This window comes from Salvelinus fontinalis, chromosome 7, assembly GCF_029448725.1.
Source record: "Salvelinus fontinalis isolate EN_2023a chromosome 7, ASM2944872v1, whole genome shotgun sequence".
Taxonomy (NCBI): Eukaryota; Metazoa; Chordata; class Actinopteri; order Salmoniformes; family Salmonidae; genus Salvelinus; species Salvelinus fontinalis.
Genome location: NC_074671.1, coordinates 60408949 through 60427011, shown reverse-complemented (window position 1 = coordinate 60427011; position 18063 = coordinate 60408949). Strand labels below are relative to the sequence as shown.

Below are 18063 nucleotides of genomic sequence, written 5' to 3'. Positions count from 1 at the left end.
GAAAAACCTGTTTTTGCTTTGTCATTATGGGGTAGTGTGTGTAGATTGAGGGGGGGGGGGGGGGGGACAATTGAATCCATTTTAGAATAAGGCTGTAACGTAACAAAATGTTGAAAGGTCAAGGGGTCTGAATACTTTCCGAATGCACTGTACAGAGTATATACTACACATACATCCTCTAAAGACATAACATCACTATACAAGTAGCTTTTAAGTTATAGTTCAGGCTTATTAGAGCCTGAAAATATCACCTAGCATTAGTTTTGGTTCAAGGAGGCCAGGGATAATGCCATCCAAAGCCCCTGAAACAACAAAATAATTTATTTTTCTCCATGCTGTCCTACCCCATCCGATGGCCACGGTATAGGCTGTGAACTGTGACGGGCTGGTGGCCAGGCTGTTTCTGATCATCAGGAAGACATTTGTGGCGTACAGCGTGTTCCAGGTGAACGTCCCCAACAGGAAGTACTGCAGCAGGACCGCCACTGCAGTACAGGGCCCTCTGTCCTGCTCTGTGTGTGTGTCGGACGGGGGGAGAATGTTGTCCTCCTGTATTTCAGGTTTGTCCAGCTGTTTATGAGGGTTGTCCACTCCCAACATGAAGAGGAGGGTGAAGATCAGGAGACACACGCAGACGCTCACTAAGAGGACTGTTGGGTTGGTTTTGCGTGATTTCCTGGGGATAGGTGATAGACAACACTATGTCAGGGAAGTTATATACGTAGTTATGGATGTGTTGGTTCATTAATAGCGGGTTTCATAATGGTTTCACCTATCAAGTCCTGTTGGATCAGACAAAGGGCTTCTTTACACTATTGAGATGAACTGAATATTTTGAATTGGTTCTGGAACCCTGTAGGATCTTACCTGGTTGTGATCTGGAATGTTATTGTATATTTTGAATTGGTTCTGGAACCCTGTAGGATCTTACCTGGTTGTGATCTGGAATGTTATTGTTAAACTCAACCCGATGATGGACATGGAGCATCCCAATATGGTGATCCAGTTTAGCGCCTCAGCGTATTTAAAATCCCTCCTGAACGACTGTAGAAAGAAAATAAAAAATACATTTCAACACTAAGTTTCTGTCACAGTCATAATGCATAAAGTCATCACCCTCATGTGTCTGGATATGCTGTGGTAAACCATAGGTCAGCGGTTCCCAAAATAGGGGTCACGACCCCTGATATGAAAATGGGACTGCAGGAGAATTTCCAAAATCCTGCTAAAGATTTAAATAATAATACAACTAATTTATATAAAATATTATAATATTGTCTTTGTATCTCAAAATCATTGTAATGTGGTTAACCTTAAAAAAACGAAATAAATTATTCAAATATAAAATTCAACCAGAAAGCGCCCTTAGACCGTGGGAAAAGGCCACACTTGACCGCTGCACTTGAATCATTCCCACTTAAGGTGACCACATTTGAAATACAAAAAAGCGGGACAATAGAAGGATTTGCGGGACAGTGTAACCTACCCTGTACCTAACTTCAAAATAGGCCAATGCATCATTGCTGTCAATTTGTGAACGAAAATTTCATTTTTTTTTTTAGCTGAAACATTTTTTTTTGCCGGTGCTACAAACAGCTATATCAGTCTGCTAATACAGGACTAGTAAAGGCCCAATGCACTACTTTTGTGAAAATATTATTATTTTGTATTTCTGATTTTTCAGGGGGTGCAGCACACTCAGCACCCTACTTTACATTTACATTTAAGTCATTTAGCAGACGCTCTTATCCAGAGCGACTTACAAATTGGTGCATTCACCTTATGATAACCAGTGGAACAACCACTTTACAATAGTGCATCTAACTCTTTTAAGGGGGGGGGGGGGGGGGGTTAGAAGGATTACTTTATCCTATCCTAGGTATTCCTTAAAGAGGTGGGGTTTCAGGTGTCTCCGGAAGGTGGTGATTGACTCCGCTGACCTGGCGTCGTGAGGGAGTTTGTTCCACCATTGGGGTGCCAGAGCAGCGAACAGTTTTGACTGGGCTGAGTGGGAACTGTACTTCCTCAGAGGTAGGGAGGCGAGCAGGCCAGAGGTGGATGAACGCAGTGCCCTTGTTTGGGTGTAGGGCCTGATCAGAGCCTGAAGGTACAGAGGTGCCGTTCCCCTCACAGCTCCGTAGGCAAGCACCATGGTCTTGTAGCGGATGCGAGCTTCAACTGGAAGCCAGTGGAGAGAGCGGAGGAGCGGGGTGACGTGAGAGAACTTGGGAAAGTTGAACACCAGACGGGCTGCGGCGTTCTGGATGAGTTGTAGGGGTTTAATGGCACAGGCAGGGAGCCCAGCCAACAGCGAGTTGCAGTAATCCAGACGGGAGATGACAAGTGCCTGGATTAGGACCTGCGCCGCTTCCTGCGTGAGGCAGGGTCGTACTCTGCGAATGTTGTAGAGCATGAACCTACAGGAACGGGTCACCGCCTTGATGTTAGTTGAGAACGACAGGGTGTTGTCCAGGATCACGCCAAGGTTCTTAGCACTCTGGGAGGAGGACACAATGGAGTTGTCAACCGTGATGGCGAGATCATGTACTTCATCTATCTATATATATCATCTACTTCCCACTGCTTATATATTTCAGTCTCTTATGGCTATTTACTTACTTTTCTAGCTCTTCATCAGAAGCATGTTTTTTGTAAGAAGTTAGGAGGCCTGACGATCCTCTCCAAGTTTAGCAGAAATTTAGGCTGAAAGGATTTGAGAAATATTTGTTGACGAAAGGCCTATGACATAGGCCTATGTCTCGTCTTGAGCTGCAAAAATATCAGATATCAATAATGATAGTCTCAATGTCAACAGTGAATAAGTGACTCCAGGATGTTGGCCTTCTAGGCAGAGTTGCAAAGAAAAAGCTGTATCTCTGTCCATTGTGTTCTTTTGCCAATCTTAATCTTTTATTTTTATTGGCCAGTCTGAGATATGGCCTTCTCTTTGCAGCATCCCGGGGTCGCCTCTTCACTGTTGATATTGAGACTTGTGTTTTGCGGGTACTATTTAATGAAGCTGCCAGTTGAGGACTTGTGAGGCGTCTGTTTCTCAAACTAGACACTCTATTGTACTTGTCCTCTTGCTCAGTTGTGCACCGGGGCCTCCCACTCCTCTTTCTATTCTGGTTAGAACCAGTTTGCGCTGTTCTGTGAAGGGGTAGTACACAGCGTTGTACGAGATTATCAGTTTCTTGGCAATTTCTCGCATGGAATAGCCTTCATTACTCAGAACAAGAATAGACTGACGAGTTTCAGAAGAAAGTTATTTGTTTCAGGCCATTTTGACCCTGTAATCGAAGCCACAAATGCTGATGCTCCAGATACTCAATTAGTCTAAAGAAGGCCAGTTTAATTGCTGAATTTAATCAATCAGCACAACAGTTTTCAGCTGTGCTAACATAATTGCAAAAGGGTTTTCTAATGATCAATTAGCCTTTTAAAATGATCAACTTAGATTAGCTAACCCAATGTGCCATTGGAACACAGGAGTGATGGTTGCTGATAATGGGCCTCTGTATGCCTATGATCAATTTGATGATATATTAATTGACCAAAAAATGTTGCTTTCTTTCAAAAACAATAACATTTGTAAGTGACCCCAATTGAACTTTTGAATGGTAGTGTATATTCTTTCATAAGCGCAACGTGACTGCAAGAGAAAGGTTGGAATGCCTGACTGAAATACTGGACAAACCACACATTTTTTCCCAAAAAATTGATGTTTAACTTCTTGATAAAATGCGGGACATGACTGTTTGGTTGCGGAGTAAAGGGCCAAAATTCAGGATTGTCCGGATACAATCCAGGACTTGTGGTCACCCTATTCTCAGATGAATGGCAAGGCCCACTACTGTATGAAACCACACACTATTTCAGAGATATTACCACCACAATAGATATGGTGAAAACAAGGTGTGGGGAGGCTGAGGCACAGAAACATTAATACCTTTGTCAGATAGCACAGTAAAAATAAGAATTCATTGGCCTCTCGAGTGACGCAGCGGTTTACGGTACTGCATCGCAGTGCTAGAAGCATTACTACAGACCCGGGTTCGATCCCAGGCTGTGTTGCAGCTGCCAGCGACAGGAGACCCATGAGGCGGCGCACAATTGGCCCAGCGTCGTCTGTGGGTTAGGGGAGGGTTTGGCCGGCTGGGATGTCCTTGTCCCATCGTGCTCTAGCGACTCCTTGTGGTGGGCCGGGCGCACGCACGCTGACTTTGATCGCCAGCTGTACAGTGTTTCCTCCGACACATTGGTGCGGCTGGCTTTGGGTTAAGCGAGCAGTGTGTCAAGAAGCAGTAAGCAGTGTGGCTAGGCGGGATCGTGTTTCGGAGGACGCATGGCTCTTGACCTTCCCCTCTCCCGAGTCCGTACGGAAGTTGCAGCGATGGGACAAGAGAGTAACTACCAATTGGGGAGAAAAAGGGTTTAAAAGTACACAAAATAACAACAAAATCAAATTAAGCATTTACGCTATAGCTAGCAATCAATAGGAAACTGACTGAACCTCTCAAAAAGTCCCCAGCTTTCCAAATGGACGTTAGCTGTGAGGGCCAAGATGCACATTCCTTTACTTTTTTTGTTCGCTACATGTCGGGGATGTTATTCACGAAGACAAATTGTTCTGTCTCACAATTCCTCGAGCATGAAACTGCATAAAGGATGCGCTGCGTGACTATATTGACAAAAAACAGAATCCATGGGATCGAATAGCGTGCAAAAAACAAACACTTGGTTGACTTTCTTTGTAATGAAAAGAAAATACGTCTCGTTGCCTATGTAAATGATATATTTGGGAGACTGAACGAACTGAACGCAAGCATGCAGGGGAAATACAAAAACATTCTACAGATGAGTGACCGATTCAGTGAATTCAGAGAAAATATTTATTACTGGAGAGAAATCTGTTTGACTGTGATCCTACCTCAGTTGACATGCCGGTAAGTGAAATCGAAAACAGATTGTGCTGTCATATGACCGAATGTTGCAGATAATGCATTTTGGTTCATGACCCAAAGGGAATAAATACCCAGCCGTCTCCCTCTGAGTATTAAAACTCATGGTACCCTTTGACAGCTCATATCTGTGTGAGGCTGGAATTAGTGTACTAGTCTGCATTAAAACCAAATATCGATCCAGGTTGGAAGTGACAGCAGAGATGAGGTGCGCATTGTCAACCACACCCCCTGACTTTGAGAACCGCAGACACTACATGCATCAAGTCTCCTATCTCACTAGTGGTGGTGAGATTGTAGCAAATTGGTCTGACAATGTCTCCTGACTATCATAGCCCCACATTAAAAGTATGTGATGGTGAGTTGAGAAGACAATCAGAAACACTGTTAGAATGTTTTGCAACTGACTGCCATAGCCCATCTTAATTACTACAAAAAAATCTACATGTTTCGGGTCACGAGAATGATCAGATATCAAAATGGGGTCATGGGCCAAAAAAGTTTGGGAACCCCTCCATAGGTCAGAGTGTGGTCAGTAAAAAGGGAGATTAGGGCAACTTGCTACTCACCATCAGCACAGCGAAATTAGTAGTGTGATTACAGAAACATCGCAGGCCGTCTTCTGAGTGGTTGACTTTGGAGCAGCCAAAGGTGCTCCAGTCTTTCAATGTGTAGTTCCATGACACGCAGGCAAAGTCATAGAGGGAGGCGTTGGGGACAACCTGAGAAGTGAGAACAGAAACAAACTCACTGAAAATCCTTCAGAAAAACACATGCATGCAAGTTAATTATGAAGCATAACAGGTCATTGTACATGTGGGAAAGATGTAGTTACAATTATAGATGATATTATATACTCAATACAACATATGCTTCCTTGTTCCTTGTGGCGCATAAGTGTCAATGGATAACTTAGATCAGGAGTGTCAAACTCATTCCATGCAGGGCCTGGTTTTAGTTTTTTCCTTTCATTTTAGACAATCAGATGAGGGGAGTTCCTTACTAATCAGTGACCTTAATTATCAATCACATACATGGACAGAAACAAAAACCCACAGCCACTCGACCCTCCGTGGAATGAGTTTGACACATGTGACTTAGATAATGAATAACTTCCCAACACGTTTCCCAGAGAATTTGGACCACTTTGTGTTTATTGATTTCAAGAGAAATCTTACTGTGGGCTTGAAGACCATCTCAACATGTAACCCAGACACCTGTCCCAGGTTAGCAGAGATGACCGTTCTGCTGGTCCCTGAAGAAGCACTGAAAGCACTGGACCTGAAGAACCGGTCGTTTTGGTAGAGTACAAAACCAATGGAGTGGTTTGTGTTTTTACTATGCAAAACTGACTGGAGTAAAATTGAAAGAAAGGGGAGAGGGAGAGCGAAGGGGCGAAGAGAAAGCGAGTGGGAGGGAGAGCAAGCGAGAGAGAGATTGTTGTTCATATACATGAGTAGCTTGACCTTGCCTTGTAGGCTTATCGTGGAAGCCAAATTACTTCTCATTATTTTACTTATCCATATTGAATTGAATTTATTTTGGGTAACAGACATACACCAAAATGTACAATGTGGACCCAGAGGATATTAATTGTATTAAGTATTAATTAAACGTTTGTTTCCAAAGTGGTCCTCGATGGTAAAAACAATAACACGGGGCGGCAGGTAGCCTAGTGGTTAGAGCGTTGGGCCAGTAAACGGAAGGTTGGTGGATCGAATCCCGAGCTGACAATCTGTTGTTCTGCCCCTGAACAAGGCAGTTAACCCGCTGTTCCGAGGCCGTCATTGTAAATAAGAATTTTTTCTTAACTTACTTGCCTAGTTAAATTAAAAATAAAATATGTATAATGATTAAAAAGGCAAAACTAAAATTACAAACAACCATAAATATCATGCGACTCAGCTTTATAGGACAATCTAAATGTAGTCACTGCTGACCTGATTTCTGAGACCACAAAGAGCTAAGCTCTCTCTGTGATATCAATTTAAGGAAATTGAATCTTGAGTTCATACACTATGCAAAACAACATTGACTGACCTGATGGGAATTTTATGACAATCTGGACATCGCTAGCACCTCCTTTGTCAGCTATCAGTTCAGAGGTATTTGTGTTGAGATGAATTCCGTTTGCCACAAAATTGCCAGAACTTCCTGGAGAAGGAGATTCATTTGATTTAGCAATTTAAAGCAGAACAATATATAGTGTTACTTCTGTATTTGTCTGTAGAACAACAGATACAATCCATACCAAACCTTACTGACCAACAGAGGAAACATTAGAAAAATGAGAAGTTTTACCCAGTCTGTCAACACAGATATAAACCATCACTTTAAATGCCAGTATGTAGGTTCACTAGCAGTCTCTCACCAGTCAGAGCAGTAAACTGGATCCCTACTGAATCACTTGGTAGTTGGACAGACTGGACTACCAGGTTGGGCTGAACCACCAATGACACATTATTGTGCTGGTCCAGGGAAAACTTCTCCAGGGTCTCTGTGAGGCTGGGAGAGAAACACAGAATAACAGTGTACATGCACCATGCAGACACGCACAGAGGCACACAAACACACACGCACGCTCACACACACACACACACACACACACACTCAGTACAAACACAGTACTTTTGGACAGCATCTCTCTCCTGTGAACTCTCCTCACTGGAATTCAGCAGCTGACTGATGGTTGTTACAGCTGCCACTGCGATGTCCTGCAACATGATCAAAACCAGGGGATGACCCTCAAGTGTTCAAATCACTGCAGTAACAACCTCACGTTTCTCTCCAGAACATGTCATAGTACGACTTGATTTCAAAACATGTTTTACCTCTGTGATATTTGCAGACTGAAGCATCGTGTTAGCTATTTGAGCTGCTGTGGTGATGTTGTCAGCTGACAGCTGCTCTGGTTGGGAGGTCAGGATCTGAGTACTGAAGGCTAACTCTAGTAAATCACCTGAACTGCTGGAGATCTGAATAGAGACAGAATGATTTTTATTCATTTTATTTTAGTTTTTCAACAGAACATTTTACAAGTGGCAGCAACATGCTGAACTGTGAGTACATTTGGATATTACATTACCAGTACTAACTATGTGGCTCAGTTGGTAGAACATGGCACTTGCAACACCAGGGTTGTGGGTTTGATTCCCACAGGGCAACAGTATGAAAATGTATGCACTCACTACTGTAAGTCGCTGTAGATAAGAGCATCTGCTAAATGACTAAATAAAAAGTAATGTAAAACACAAGAAATAAAATAAGAATGTTCCTCATCAACTGTTAAGCAGAATAAAGGAACAGAATACATGAGCTGAAGGTAAGAGCCAGTTGTTACTGATCTTCAGACTGTAAGATCCACTCCTCATAATGATGACTGTAACTGACTCAAAGAAAGATGAATGCTAAATTGAGACTGGTCATAAATCAAGATAATTAAAAAAATATACCTATTGACGTACATTTCCTTGAATGTCACTGAGGGTAAATTCACACTGCAGAATGTGAGGAGGACCAAACATTGGAGATCCAGTGTCATTTAAACATCTTGCTGAGGCTTCTGGTAAACCGGCTGGAGGAAACAAGACAAAAAGGTAATCAAGGGCCTCCAGAGTGGTCTAAGGCACTGCATCGCTGTGCCACTAGTGATCCTGGTTCGAGTCCAGGCTCTGTCACAACCAGCTGCGACCGGGAGACCCATGGGGCGGCGCACAATTGGCCCAGCGTCGCCCGGGTTAGGGGAGGGTGTGCCCGGCAGGGATGTTCTTGTCCCATCGCATGCATACTGTCAGGCCGGGCGCAGTGCACGCTGGCACAGTGTTTCCTCCGACACATTGGTGCGGCTGGCTTCCGGGTTAAGCGGGCATTGTGTCAAGAAGCAGTGTGGCTTGGCTGGGTTGTGTTTCGGAGGACGCACGGCTCTCGACCTCCCGTACGGGAGTTGCAGCGATGGGATGACACAAACTACCAATTGGATACCACAAAATTGGATGAGAAAAAAACTATTATTAAATAAAAAATATAATCAAGATTAGTGTTATCTAATACAACATTCATTAGGATTGTAACAAATAAAAAAATGGTTTCATTTTAGGTGAATAAAAGTACCATACCACTGGTTGTCTTCTCATCACACAACTCTTCTGAATAAGCAGACCAGCCAACTGTAGTTCTTGGGAAGGAGAATCCATCCTTGATGGTGGAATTGCAGAAATTCTCTATCGAAATAAAATATATTTCAACATGGACCAAATGTGTGACTGCAAACATGAAATACACATTCTGAATGTGAGATCCAAGGAATAGTGTTGTGGACTGTGATCGTGAGATCCAGGGTTATGTACAGTCGTGGCCAAAACTTTTGAGAATTACACAAATATTATTTTTCACAAAGTCTGCTGCCTCAGTTTGTATGATCGCAATTTGCATATACTCCAGAATGTTATGAAGAGTGATCAGATGATTTGCAATTATTGCAAAGTCCCTCTTTGCCATACAAATGAAGTGAATCCCCCAAAAACATTTCCACTGCATTTCAGCCCTGCCACAAAAGGACCAGCTGACATCATGTCAGTGATTCTCTCGTTAACACAGGTGTGAGTGTTGACGAGGACAAGGCTGGAGATCACTCTGTCATGCTGATTGAGTTCAAATAACAGACTGGAAACTTCAAAAGGAGGGTGGTGCTTGGAATCATTGTTCTTCCACTGTCAACCATGGATACCTGTAAGGAAACACGTTCCGTTATCATTGCTTTGCACAAAAGGTCTTCACAGGCAAGGGTATTGCTGCCAGTAAGATTGCACCTAAATCAACCATTTATCGGATCATCAACAACTTCAAGGAGAGCGGTTCAATTGTTGTGAAGAAGGCTTCAGGGCGCCCAAGAAAGTCCAGCAAGCACCAGGACCATCTCCTAAAGTTGATTCAGCTGCGGGATCGGGGCACCACCAGTACAAAGCTTGCTCGGGAATGGCAGCAGGCAGGTGTGAGTGCATCTGCACGCACAGTGAGGCGAAGACTTTTGGAAGATCGCCTGGTGTCAAGAAGTGCAGCAAAGAAGCCACTTCTCTCCAGGAAAAACATCAGGGACAAATTGATATTCTGCAAAAGGTACAGGGATTGGACTGCTGAGGGTAAAGTCATTTTCTCTGATGAATCCGGGAAAAAACTTGTCTGGAGAAGACAAGGTGAGCGCTCCCATCAGTCCTGTGTTATGCCAACAGTAAAGCATCCTGAGACCATACATGTGTGGGGTTGCTTCTCAGCCAAGGGAGTGGGCTCACTCACAATTTTGCCTAAGAACACAGCCATGAATAAAGAATGGTACCAACACATCCTCCGAGAGCAACTTCTCCCAACCATCCAGGAACAGTTTGGTGACGAACAATGCCTTTCCCAGCATGATGGAGCACCTTGCCATAAGGCAAAACTAAGTGGCTCGGGGAACAAAACATCGATATTTTGGGTCCATGGCCAGGAAACTACCCAGACCTTAATCCCATTGAGAACTTGTGGTCAATCCTCAAGAGGTGGGTGGACAAACAAAAACCCACAAATTCTGACAAACTCCAAGCATTGACTATGCAAGAATGGGCTGCCATCAGTCAGGATGTGGCCCAGAAGTTAATTGCCAGGGCGGATTGCAGAAGTCTTGAAAAGGAAGGGTCAACACTGCAAATATTGACTCTTTGCATCAACTTCATGTAATTGTCAATAAAAGCCTTTGACACTTATGAAATTATTGTAATTATACTTCAGTATTTCATAGTAACATCTGACAAAAATATCTAAAGACACTGAAGCAGCAAACTTTGTGGAAATTAATATTTGTGTCATTCTCAAAACTTTTAGCCACGACTGTACAGTATAGTAGTGTAGTGGTGTGGAGTGGAGTCAATGGTAGATCCAGGGTTAGGTATTAGAGGTCTTCCGATTATGATTCTTCAACGCCGATACCGATTATTGGAGGACCAAATAAAGCCAATAGCGATTAAATCGGACGATTTTTAATATATATATATATATTTGTAATAATGACAATTACAACAATACTGAATGAACACTTATTTTAACTTAATATAATACATCAATAAAATCTATTTAGTCTCAAATAAATAATTAAACATGTTCAATTTGATTTAAATAATGCAAAAACAAAGTGTTGGAGAAGAAAGTAAAAGTGCAATACTTGCCATGTAGAAAAGCTAACGTTTATTAAGTTCCTTGCTCAGAACATGAGAACATATGAAAGCTGGTGGTTCCTTTTAACATGAGTCTTCAATATTCCCAGGTAATAAGTTTTTGGTTGTAGTTATTATAGGCTATTTCTCTCTATACCATTTGTATTTCATATACCTTTGACTATTGGATGTTCTTATAGGCACTATAGTATTTCCAGCCTAATCTCGGGAGTTGATAGGCTTGAAGTCATAAACAGCGCAACGCTTGAAGCACAGTGAAGAGCTGCTGGCAAATGCAGGAAAGTGCTGTTTGAATGAATGCTAACGAGCCTGCTGCTGCCTACCACCGCCTAGTCAGACTGCTCTATCAAATCATCGACTTAATTATAATAAACACAGAAATATGAGCCATAGGTCATTAATATGGTCAAATACGTAAACTATCATTTCGAAAACAAAACGTTTATTTTTTCTATGAAATACGTAACCGTTCCGTATTTTATCTAACAGGTGGCATCCCTAAGTCTAAATATTGCTGTTACACAACCTTCAATGTTATGTCATAATTATGTACAATTCTGGCAAATTAATTACGATCTTTGTTAGGAAGAAATGGTCTTCACACATTTCGCAACGAGCCAAGAGGCCCAAACTGCTGCATGACTCTGCTTGCACAGAACGCAAGAGAAGTGACACAATTTCCGTAGTTAAAAGAAATTCATGTTAGCAGGCAATATTAACTAAATATGCAGGTTTAACAATATATACTTGTGTATTGATTTTAAGAAAGGCATTGATGTTTATGGTTAGGTACACATTGGTGCAACGGCAGTGCTTTTTTTCGTGAATGCGCTTGTTAAATCACCCGTTTGGCGAAGTAGGCTGTGATTCGATGATAAATTAACAGGCACCGCATCGATTATATGCAACGCAGGACAAGCTAGATAAACTAGTAATATCATCAACCATGTGTAGTTAACTAGTGATTATGTTAAGATTGATTGTTTTTTATAAGATAAGTTTAATGCTAGCAACTTATCTTGGCTCCTTGCTGCACTCGCGTAACAGGTAGTAAGCCTGCCACGCAGTCTCCTTGTGGAATTCAATGTAATCGGCCCAAAAATGCCGATTACCGATTGATATGAAAACTGGAAATCGGCCTTAATTAATTGGCCATTCCGATTAATTGGTAGACCTCTATTAGGTTTAGTAGTGTAGTATTGTAGAGGAGTCAATGGTAGATCCAGGGTTAGGTATAGTAGTGTAGTATTGTGCAGTAGTCTGAATGGTAGATCCAGGGTTAGGTTTAGTAGTGTAGTATTGTGCAGGAGTCTGAATGGTAGATCCAGGGTTAGGTATAGTGTAAGTGTGAGGATTTACCCTCTGAACAGGTCTCTCCGGTCCACTCATCAGGACAGATACAGACTCCACTCTGCAGCTCACCACCGTTGATACAGTCCAGAGGGGTTGTGGTGGGAGAGGGGAGACTGATACTGGTGATAGGGATAGATGTAGGGTAACCAGTAGTTGGAAGACCAGAAGTATTTAGGTAACCAGTAGTTGGAGTGTCAGTAAATGGAGGGTCAGGGGTTAAAGGGGCAGCAGTAGTTGGGGTAGTTATGTCAATGGTGGTTGGAATGGCAGAGGATGTGGTGAGATTCCCCTGTGGAAAAGAGACTTAAAAAAAGTGAATTAATTCAGTAAACCACATAAAAAAGGGTACATAGTGTCAGTTCCTATAATCATAGCAGATGATCCATGCTGTTCCAGTTTCATTGTGTCTGCATCAGTGTAGAAATGTTTTCTACTGTACTTTATGAGAGAAATACGTCATTATCACTGCCAATAAACGGTTGACAGCAAAGGCTACTCTGTTATCAACTGAATCTAAGACCTGACAGTAGTCGATTTACAGCCAATAGTGTCTGCATAAAAATAAACTGAAACAATGTCTTCATAGACACTAATACAGTTGAAGTCGGAAGTTTACATACACTTAGGTTGGAGTCATTAACACTCGTTTTTCACTCCACAAATTTCTTGTTAACAAACTATAGTTTTGGCAAGTCGGTTAGGACATCTACTTTGTGCATGACAAAAGTAATTTTTCCAACAATTGTTTACAGACAGATTATTTCACTGTATCACAATTCCAGTGGGCCAGAAGTTAACATACACTAAGTTGACAGCTTGGAAAATTCCAGAAAATTATGTCATGGCTTTAGAAGCATCTAATAGGCTAAATTACATAATTGTAGTTAATTTGGAGGTGCTTCTGTGGATGTATTTCAAGGCCTACCTACAAACGCAGCGCCTCTTTGCTTGACATCATGGGAAAATCAAAAGAAATCAGCCAAGGTACCACGTTCATCTGTACAAACAATTGTACGCAACTATAAACACCATGGGAACATGCAGCCATCATACCGCTCAGGAAGGAGACGCGTTCTGTCTCCTAGAAATGAACGTACTTTGGTGCGAAAAGTACAAATTAATCCCAGAACAACAGCAAAGGACCTTGTGAAGATGCTGGAGGAAACAGGTACAAAATTATCTAAATCCACATTAAAACGAGTCCTATAAATCGACATAACCTGAAAGGCCGCTCAGCAAGGAAGAAGCCACTGCTCCAAACCGCCATAAAAAAGCCAGACTCTGGTTTGCAGCTGCACATGGGGACAAAGTTTGTACTTTTTGGAGAAATGTCCTCTGGTCTGATGAAACAAAAATAGAACTGTTTGGCCATAATGACCATCGTTACGTTTGGAGGAATAAGGGGGAGGCTTGCAAGCCGAAGAACAACATTCCAACTGTGAAGCACGGGAGTAGCAGCATCATGTTGTGGGGGTACTTTGATGCAGGAGGGATTGGTGCACTTCACAAAATAGATGGCATAATGAGGCAGGAAAATTATGTGGATATATTGAAGCAACATCTCAAGACATCAGTCAGGAAGTTAAAGCTTGGTCGCAAATGGGTCTTCCAAATGGACAATGACCACAACTATACTTCCAACAAAGTCAAGGTATTGGAGTGGCCATCACAAAGTAATGACCTCAATCCCATAGAAAATGTGTGAGCAGAACTGAAAAAACGTGTGCGAGCAAGGAGGCCTACAAACCTGACTCAGTTTCACCAGCTCTGTCAGGAGGAATGAGCCAAAATTCACCGAACTTATTGTGGGAAGCTTGTGGAAGGCTACCCGAAATGTCTGACCCAAGTTAAACAATTTAAAGGCAATGCTACCAAATACTAATTGAGTGTATGTAAACTTCTGACCCAATGGAAATGTAATGAAAGAAATAAAAGCTGAAATAAATAATTCTCTCTACTATTATTCTGACATTTCACATTCTTAAAATAAAGTGGTGATGCTAACTGAGCTAAGACAGGGAATTTTTACTAGGATGAAATGTCAGGAATAGTGAAAAACTGAGTTTAAATATATTTGGCGTGTATGTATATTTGTGTATGTATATTTGTGTATGTATATTTGGCGTGTAAGGTGTATGTACACTTTCAACTTCAACTGTATATCCTTCGCAACAAAAAGACATAACATCAATCAATCATTTAAGAAAAACTCAACTTCAAAATTCATAAACCAAACTGTAAAAACAGTAAGGTTATAATCAATTGATAAGTTAAATGTATCATACATCTTTGCACACCGGAAGGGAAAGCCATTTTCCGATACAGTTCTCCATCATACAAGAAACTTAACCCCAGCATCAAACACTGAGTATACCAAGGATGCTGGCCCATGTTGACTCCAATGCTTCCCACAGTTGTGTAAAGTTGGCTGGATGTCCTTTGAGTGGTGGACCATTTCTGATACACACAGAAACAGTTGAGAGTGAAAAACCCAGCAGCGTTGCAGTTCTTGACACAAACCGGTGCGCTTGGCACCTACTACCATACCCCGTTCACAAGCACTTAAATCTTTTGTCTTGCCCATTCACCCTCTGAATGGCACACAAACACAATCCATGTCGCCTCCCCTTCATCTACACTGATTGAAGTGGATTTAACAAGAGACATCAATAAGGGAAAAGAGCAGGTGTTCTTAATGTTTTGTTCCCTCAGTGTAGCCTGAACATCTTAAATCACCCTGAATGAATAGAATATAGAGCAAGTCTTACCTGTGGTAAAGACAGCCATAATCCATAGCTCCTTCATCTCTGCTGTTTCCAGTCATCCAGTGTCAGCAGACTGCACATTATTAGGACGTCTGTTGGTCTAATGCTGTGCTGCTCTCCACCTGTCACAGAGACTGCAGTAACGTGCAGATACCAGTGAATGATTTACTATTGAAATTAAGGGGGAAGTTCTGTACATTACTGGGGGAAGGGGGAAGTACTGTACATCAACGTTGTCAACAGGATCAGTAAAGACAATGACACAAATTCTTTGAAAATAGATTAGATATGACTGGATGAATAAATGAGATACACATGGATGAATACTGTGAGGACCAGTCAACCAATAGCATTAACCTTCTCTATGCAAACCATTATTTGTTGCAGCTGGGAAGGTACAGTACATGTTTTGGTAAACAGAAGAAAAAAAATTCCACTAGAGCAGGTGTAATTAGATCTCCTGATTCGAGGGTTAGATAAAAAAGGTGATAACTGTCTTGGAGGTTTGGATTAGAATTTGAGGCCACTAGACGGTGTACTTCTCTAGAACAGGGGTTCAATGCTGAAGTACATGTCACACAAAACTCATCATATACTAAGAGAAAACTGTTCCAATGAAAGGAAGTTGTTCCTTAAGTAACAAGACAGATGAACCCAACTGCAGAGATGATAAATGATGCCGTTACATTGACATTATTAATTAATTCAATAATAGCCTAGACGCATAGCTGCTACAGCATAGCCATTTATTGTTATTTAACAATGTACATCTCATTTAGAAACAATTAAATTGTTGAGTACTGTCAACATGAAAATGTGCATTGACAGCAGCACACAACCATATGGACGCAATCTGACCACTGCTCTTGTCTTTCTCTTAACCCTTTCCGTTCAGCTCTGGATGCCTCCTCTCATTAAGGCCACATCATGCCCTGACCTAGTCATGGGTATGTCCCAACTATAACTCCTGCCTCCTGAAGTGTACACTCGTTCACTATTTCACCCACAAATCTAAAAACATTGGATTCGCAGTGGCACTGTCCAAAGCAGGGATGGGAAACTGCTGGTCCGAAGTTGGCCCACGAATACATTTCCAAAAATGAAAGAGAAAAAAATGAGGAACTCAGTCGGGTTCTCAACTTACTGTTGAAAGTTAGAATAGTAGAAAACACAAGGTGCAATTTCAATGTTTGGTTGTGCATCAGCAGTTTCTCTCTTGTTATGTCAGTCACTGATATTCACTCAATTAGCACATGTCAGCTAACATTTGTTTAGACTGGTAAGATAGTCTAGCCAGCGATCTAAACTTGTAGTAATCATGGTTGAATTACCAACTGGGGAGGGGCCCAATTGGTTTTGTAAGAAACTCTCACTCAGATATCATAATAAAAACTGCAAACATTTCTCTCCACCCTATTGTTGGGTGAGAAATTTCAGGAAATTAGCTGAAAAACTGCACATTTCTCTCCACCAAATTGCAAATTATTAGAATTCCATGAAGTTACAAAATCTCTTCTCCCCATGGCAAATTGTGTAGAATATCAGGAAATGAATTCTAAAACGTACTTTTTTCCTTCTCCATTGTCATTAGGGGGGGGGGGGGGGGGGTTCTAAAACTTTGCGCTCGCAAGGTAGGACACATACAAAATTCCACTTAGGGCCCCCAAAAGGCTCTGACTGTATGTGTGAATGAGTTTATTTATTTCTTTACCTTTATTTAACCAGGCAAGTCAGTTAAGAACAAATTCTTATTTTCAATGACGGCCTAGGAACAGTGGGTTAACTGCCTTGTTCAGGGGCAGAACAACAGATTGGTTCTGATTTCTGTGTGCAAGTAGAAAAACATGTTGACTCACCCTACTTGTAGAGAAACGCCAATGCCACCTCCTCGCTTTCATGTTGAGGACATGGTCTATCACTCTGTCATACAGAAGTACACGCTTTTATTTGTTTGTTGTCTTTGGCTACCTGGCTAAAATGCTTGTTCGCTAGCCTAACTTCAATTCGAGGCAACATTAGCGAGTTAAAACATTAGCCTTCTACATCTAACGTTACTGTATTGAACTTCCAACTTCCATCCTCTCTGGCACAACAATGCCATTATAATCATTGGCCATTACGGAGGATAAATAAAACCACATGTCCAAAACCCTAGCTCCATCCATGGCTAATTTAGGAAAGGGCCATTTTTTTGCTAGCTAGCCACCGGAGGACAACAACACAACGAGAAGCAACAATTCAAGTTTATCAGTCAATGAGTATGCTGGCAATGGAATTTGAAAGGAGTGACGCCAAAATCCAAGCTTGCTTTCCTTGACACTTTTTTTTGGTGAGCCAGTATGGAGCCAGATAGCTGCCAAAAGGTTTAACGTACGCATCGTTAGGATAGTAAGAAAATCCATATGTAAATTGTTAGGCTCATAAGAAATGCGTGAAACGGAAACGTGAAATTTCATCTGTGAACATATGAACACCACGTTACGATTACAGACAAACATTTTAGGCTTGAACAAATCTGACATAATAATACCTTTCAGAGTTTTGCCAGTTTCATCTGAATTTATGAAATTGCTTCTTCCAATTATTGACAAACATCCACTTGTAAAGAAACAGACTGTTAAGGCTCCATGGATTGAAGAGGAATTTAAAAACTGTATGGTTGAAAGGGATGGGGCAAAGGGAGTGGCTAATAAGTCTGGCTGTACATCTGACTGGCTTACTTACTGCAAATTGAGAAATGATGTGACTAAACTGAACAAAAAGAAGAAGAAACTTTAT

General features: G+C 41.7%; 1 protein-coding gene across 4 annotated transcripts in view; it reads right to left on the bottom strand.

The window, feature by feature from the left end:
- The window catches only part of LOC129859944 (adhesion G-protein coupled receptor G7-like), a 26635-nt gene extending 8572 nt beyond the window's left edge, over positions 1-18063 (bottom strand). For 2 of the 4 annotated variants that reach the window (XM_055930216.1, XM_055930215.1), the window contains exons 1-13: positions 17142-17694; positions 15289-15419; positions 12527-12823; positions 9077-9181; positions 8426-8535; positions 7793-7936; positions 7590-7675; positions 7333-7466; positions 7002-7115; positions 6140-6309; positions 5531-5683; positions 932-1044; positions 345-676 (exon numbers count right to left, since the gene is read on the bottom strand). In XM_055930216.1, the coding sequence (XP_055786191.1) occupies positions 345-676; positions 932-1044; positions 5531-5683; positions 6140-6309; positions 7002-7115; positions 7333-7466; positions 7590-7675; positions 7793-7936; positions 8426-8535; positions 9077-9181; positions 12527-12823; positions 15289-15325 (1795 nt within the window). In that variant the 5' untranslated portion in view covers positions 15326-15419; positions 17142-17694. Of the gene's footprint in view, positions 1-344; positions 677-931; positions 1045-5530; positions 5684-6139; positions 6310-7001; positions 7116-7332; positions 7467-7589; positions 7676-7792; positions 7937-8425; positions 8536-9076; positions 9182-12526; positions 12824-15288; positions 15420-17141; positions 17695-17815 lie in introns of those variants that run through there. The other 2 variants (XM_055930217.1, XM_055930218.1) reach the window with 2 other exon arrangements.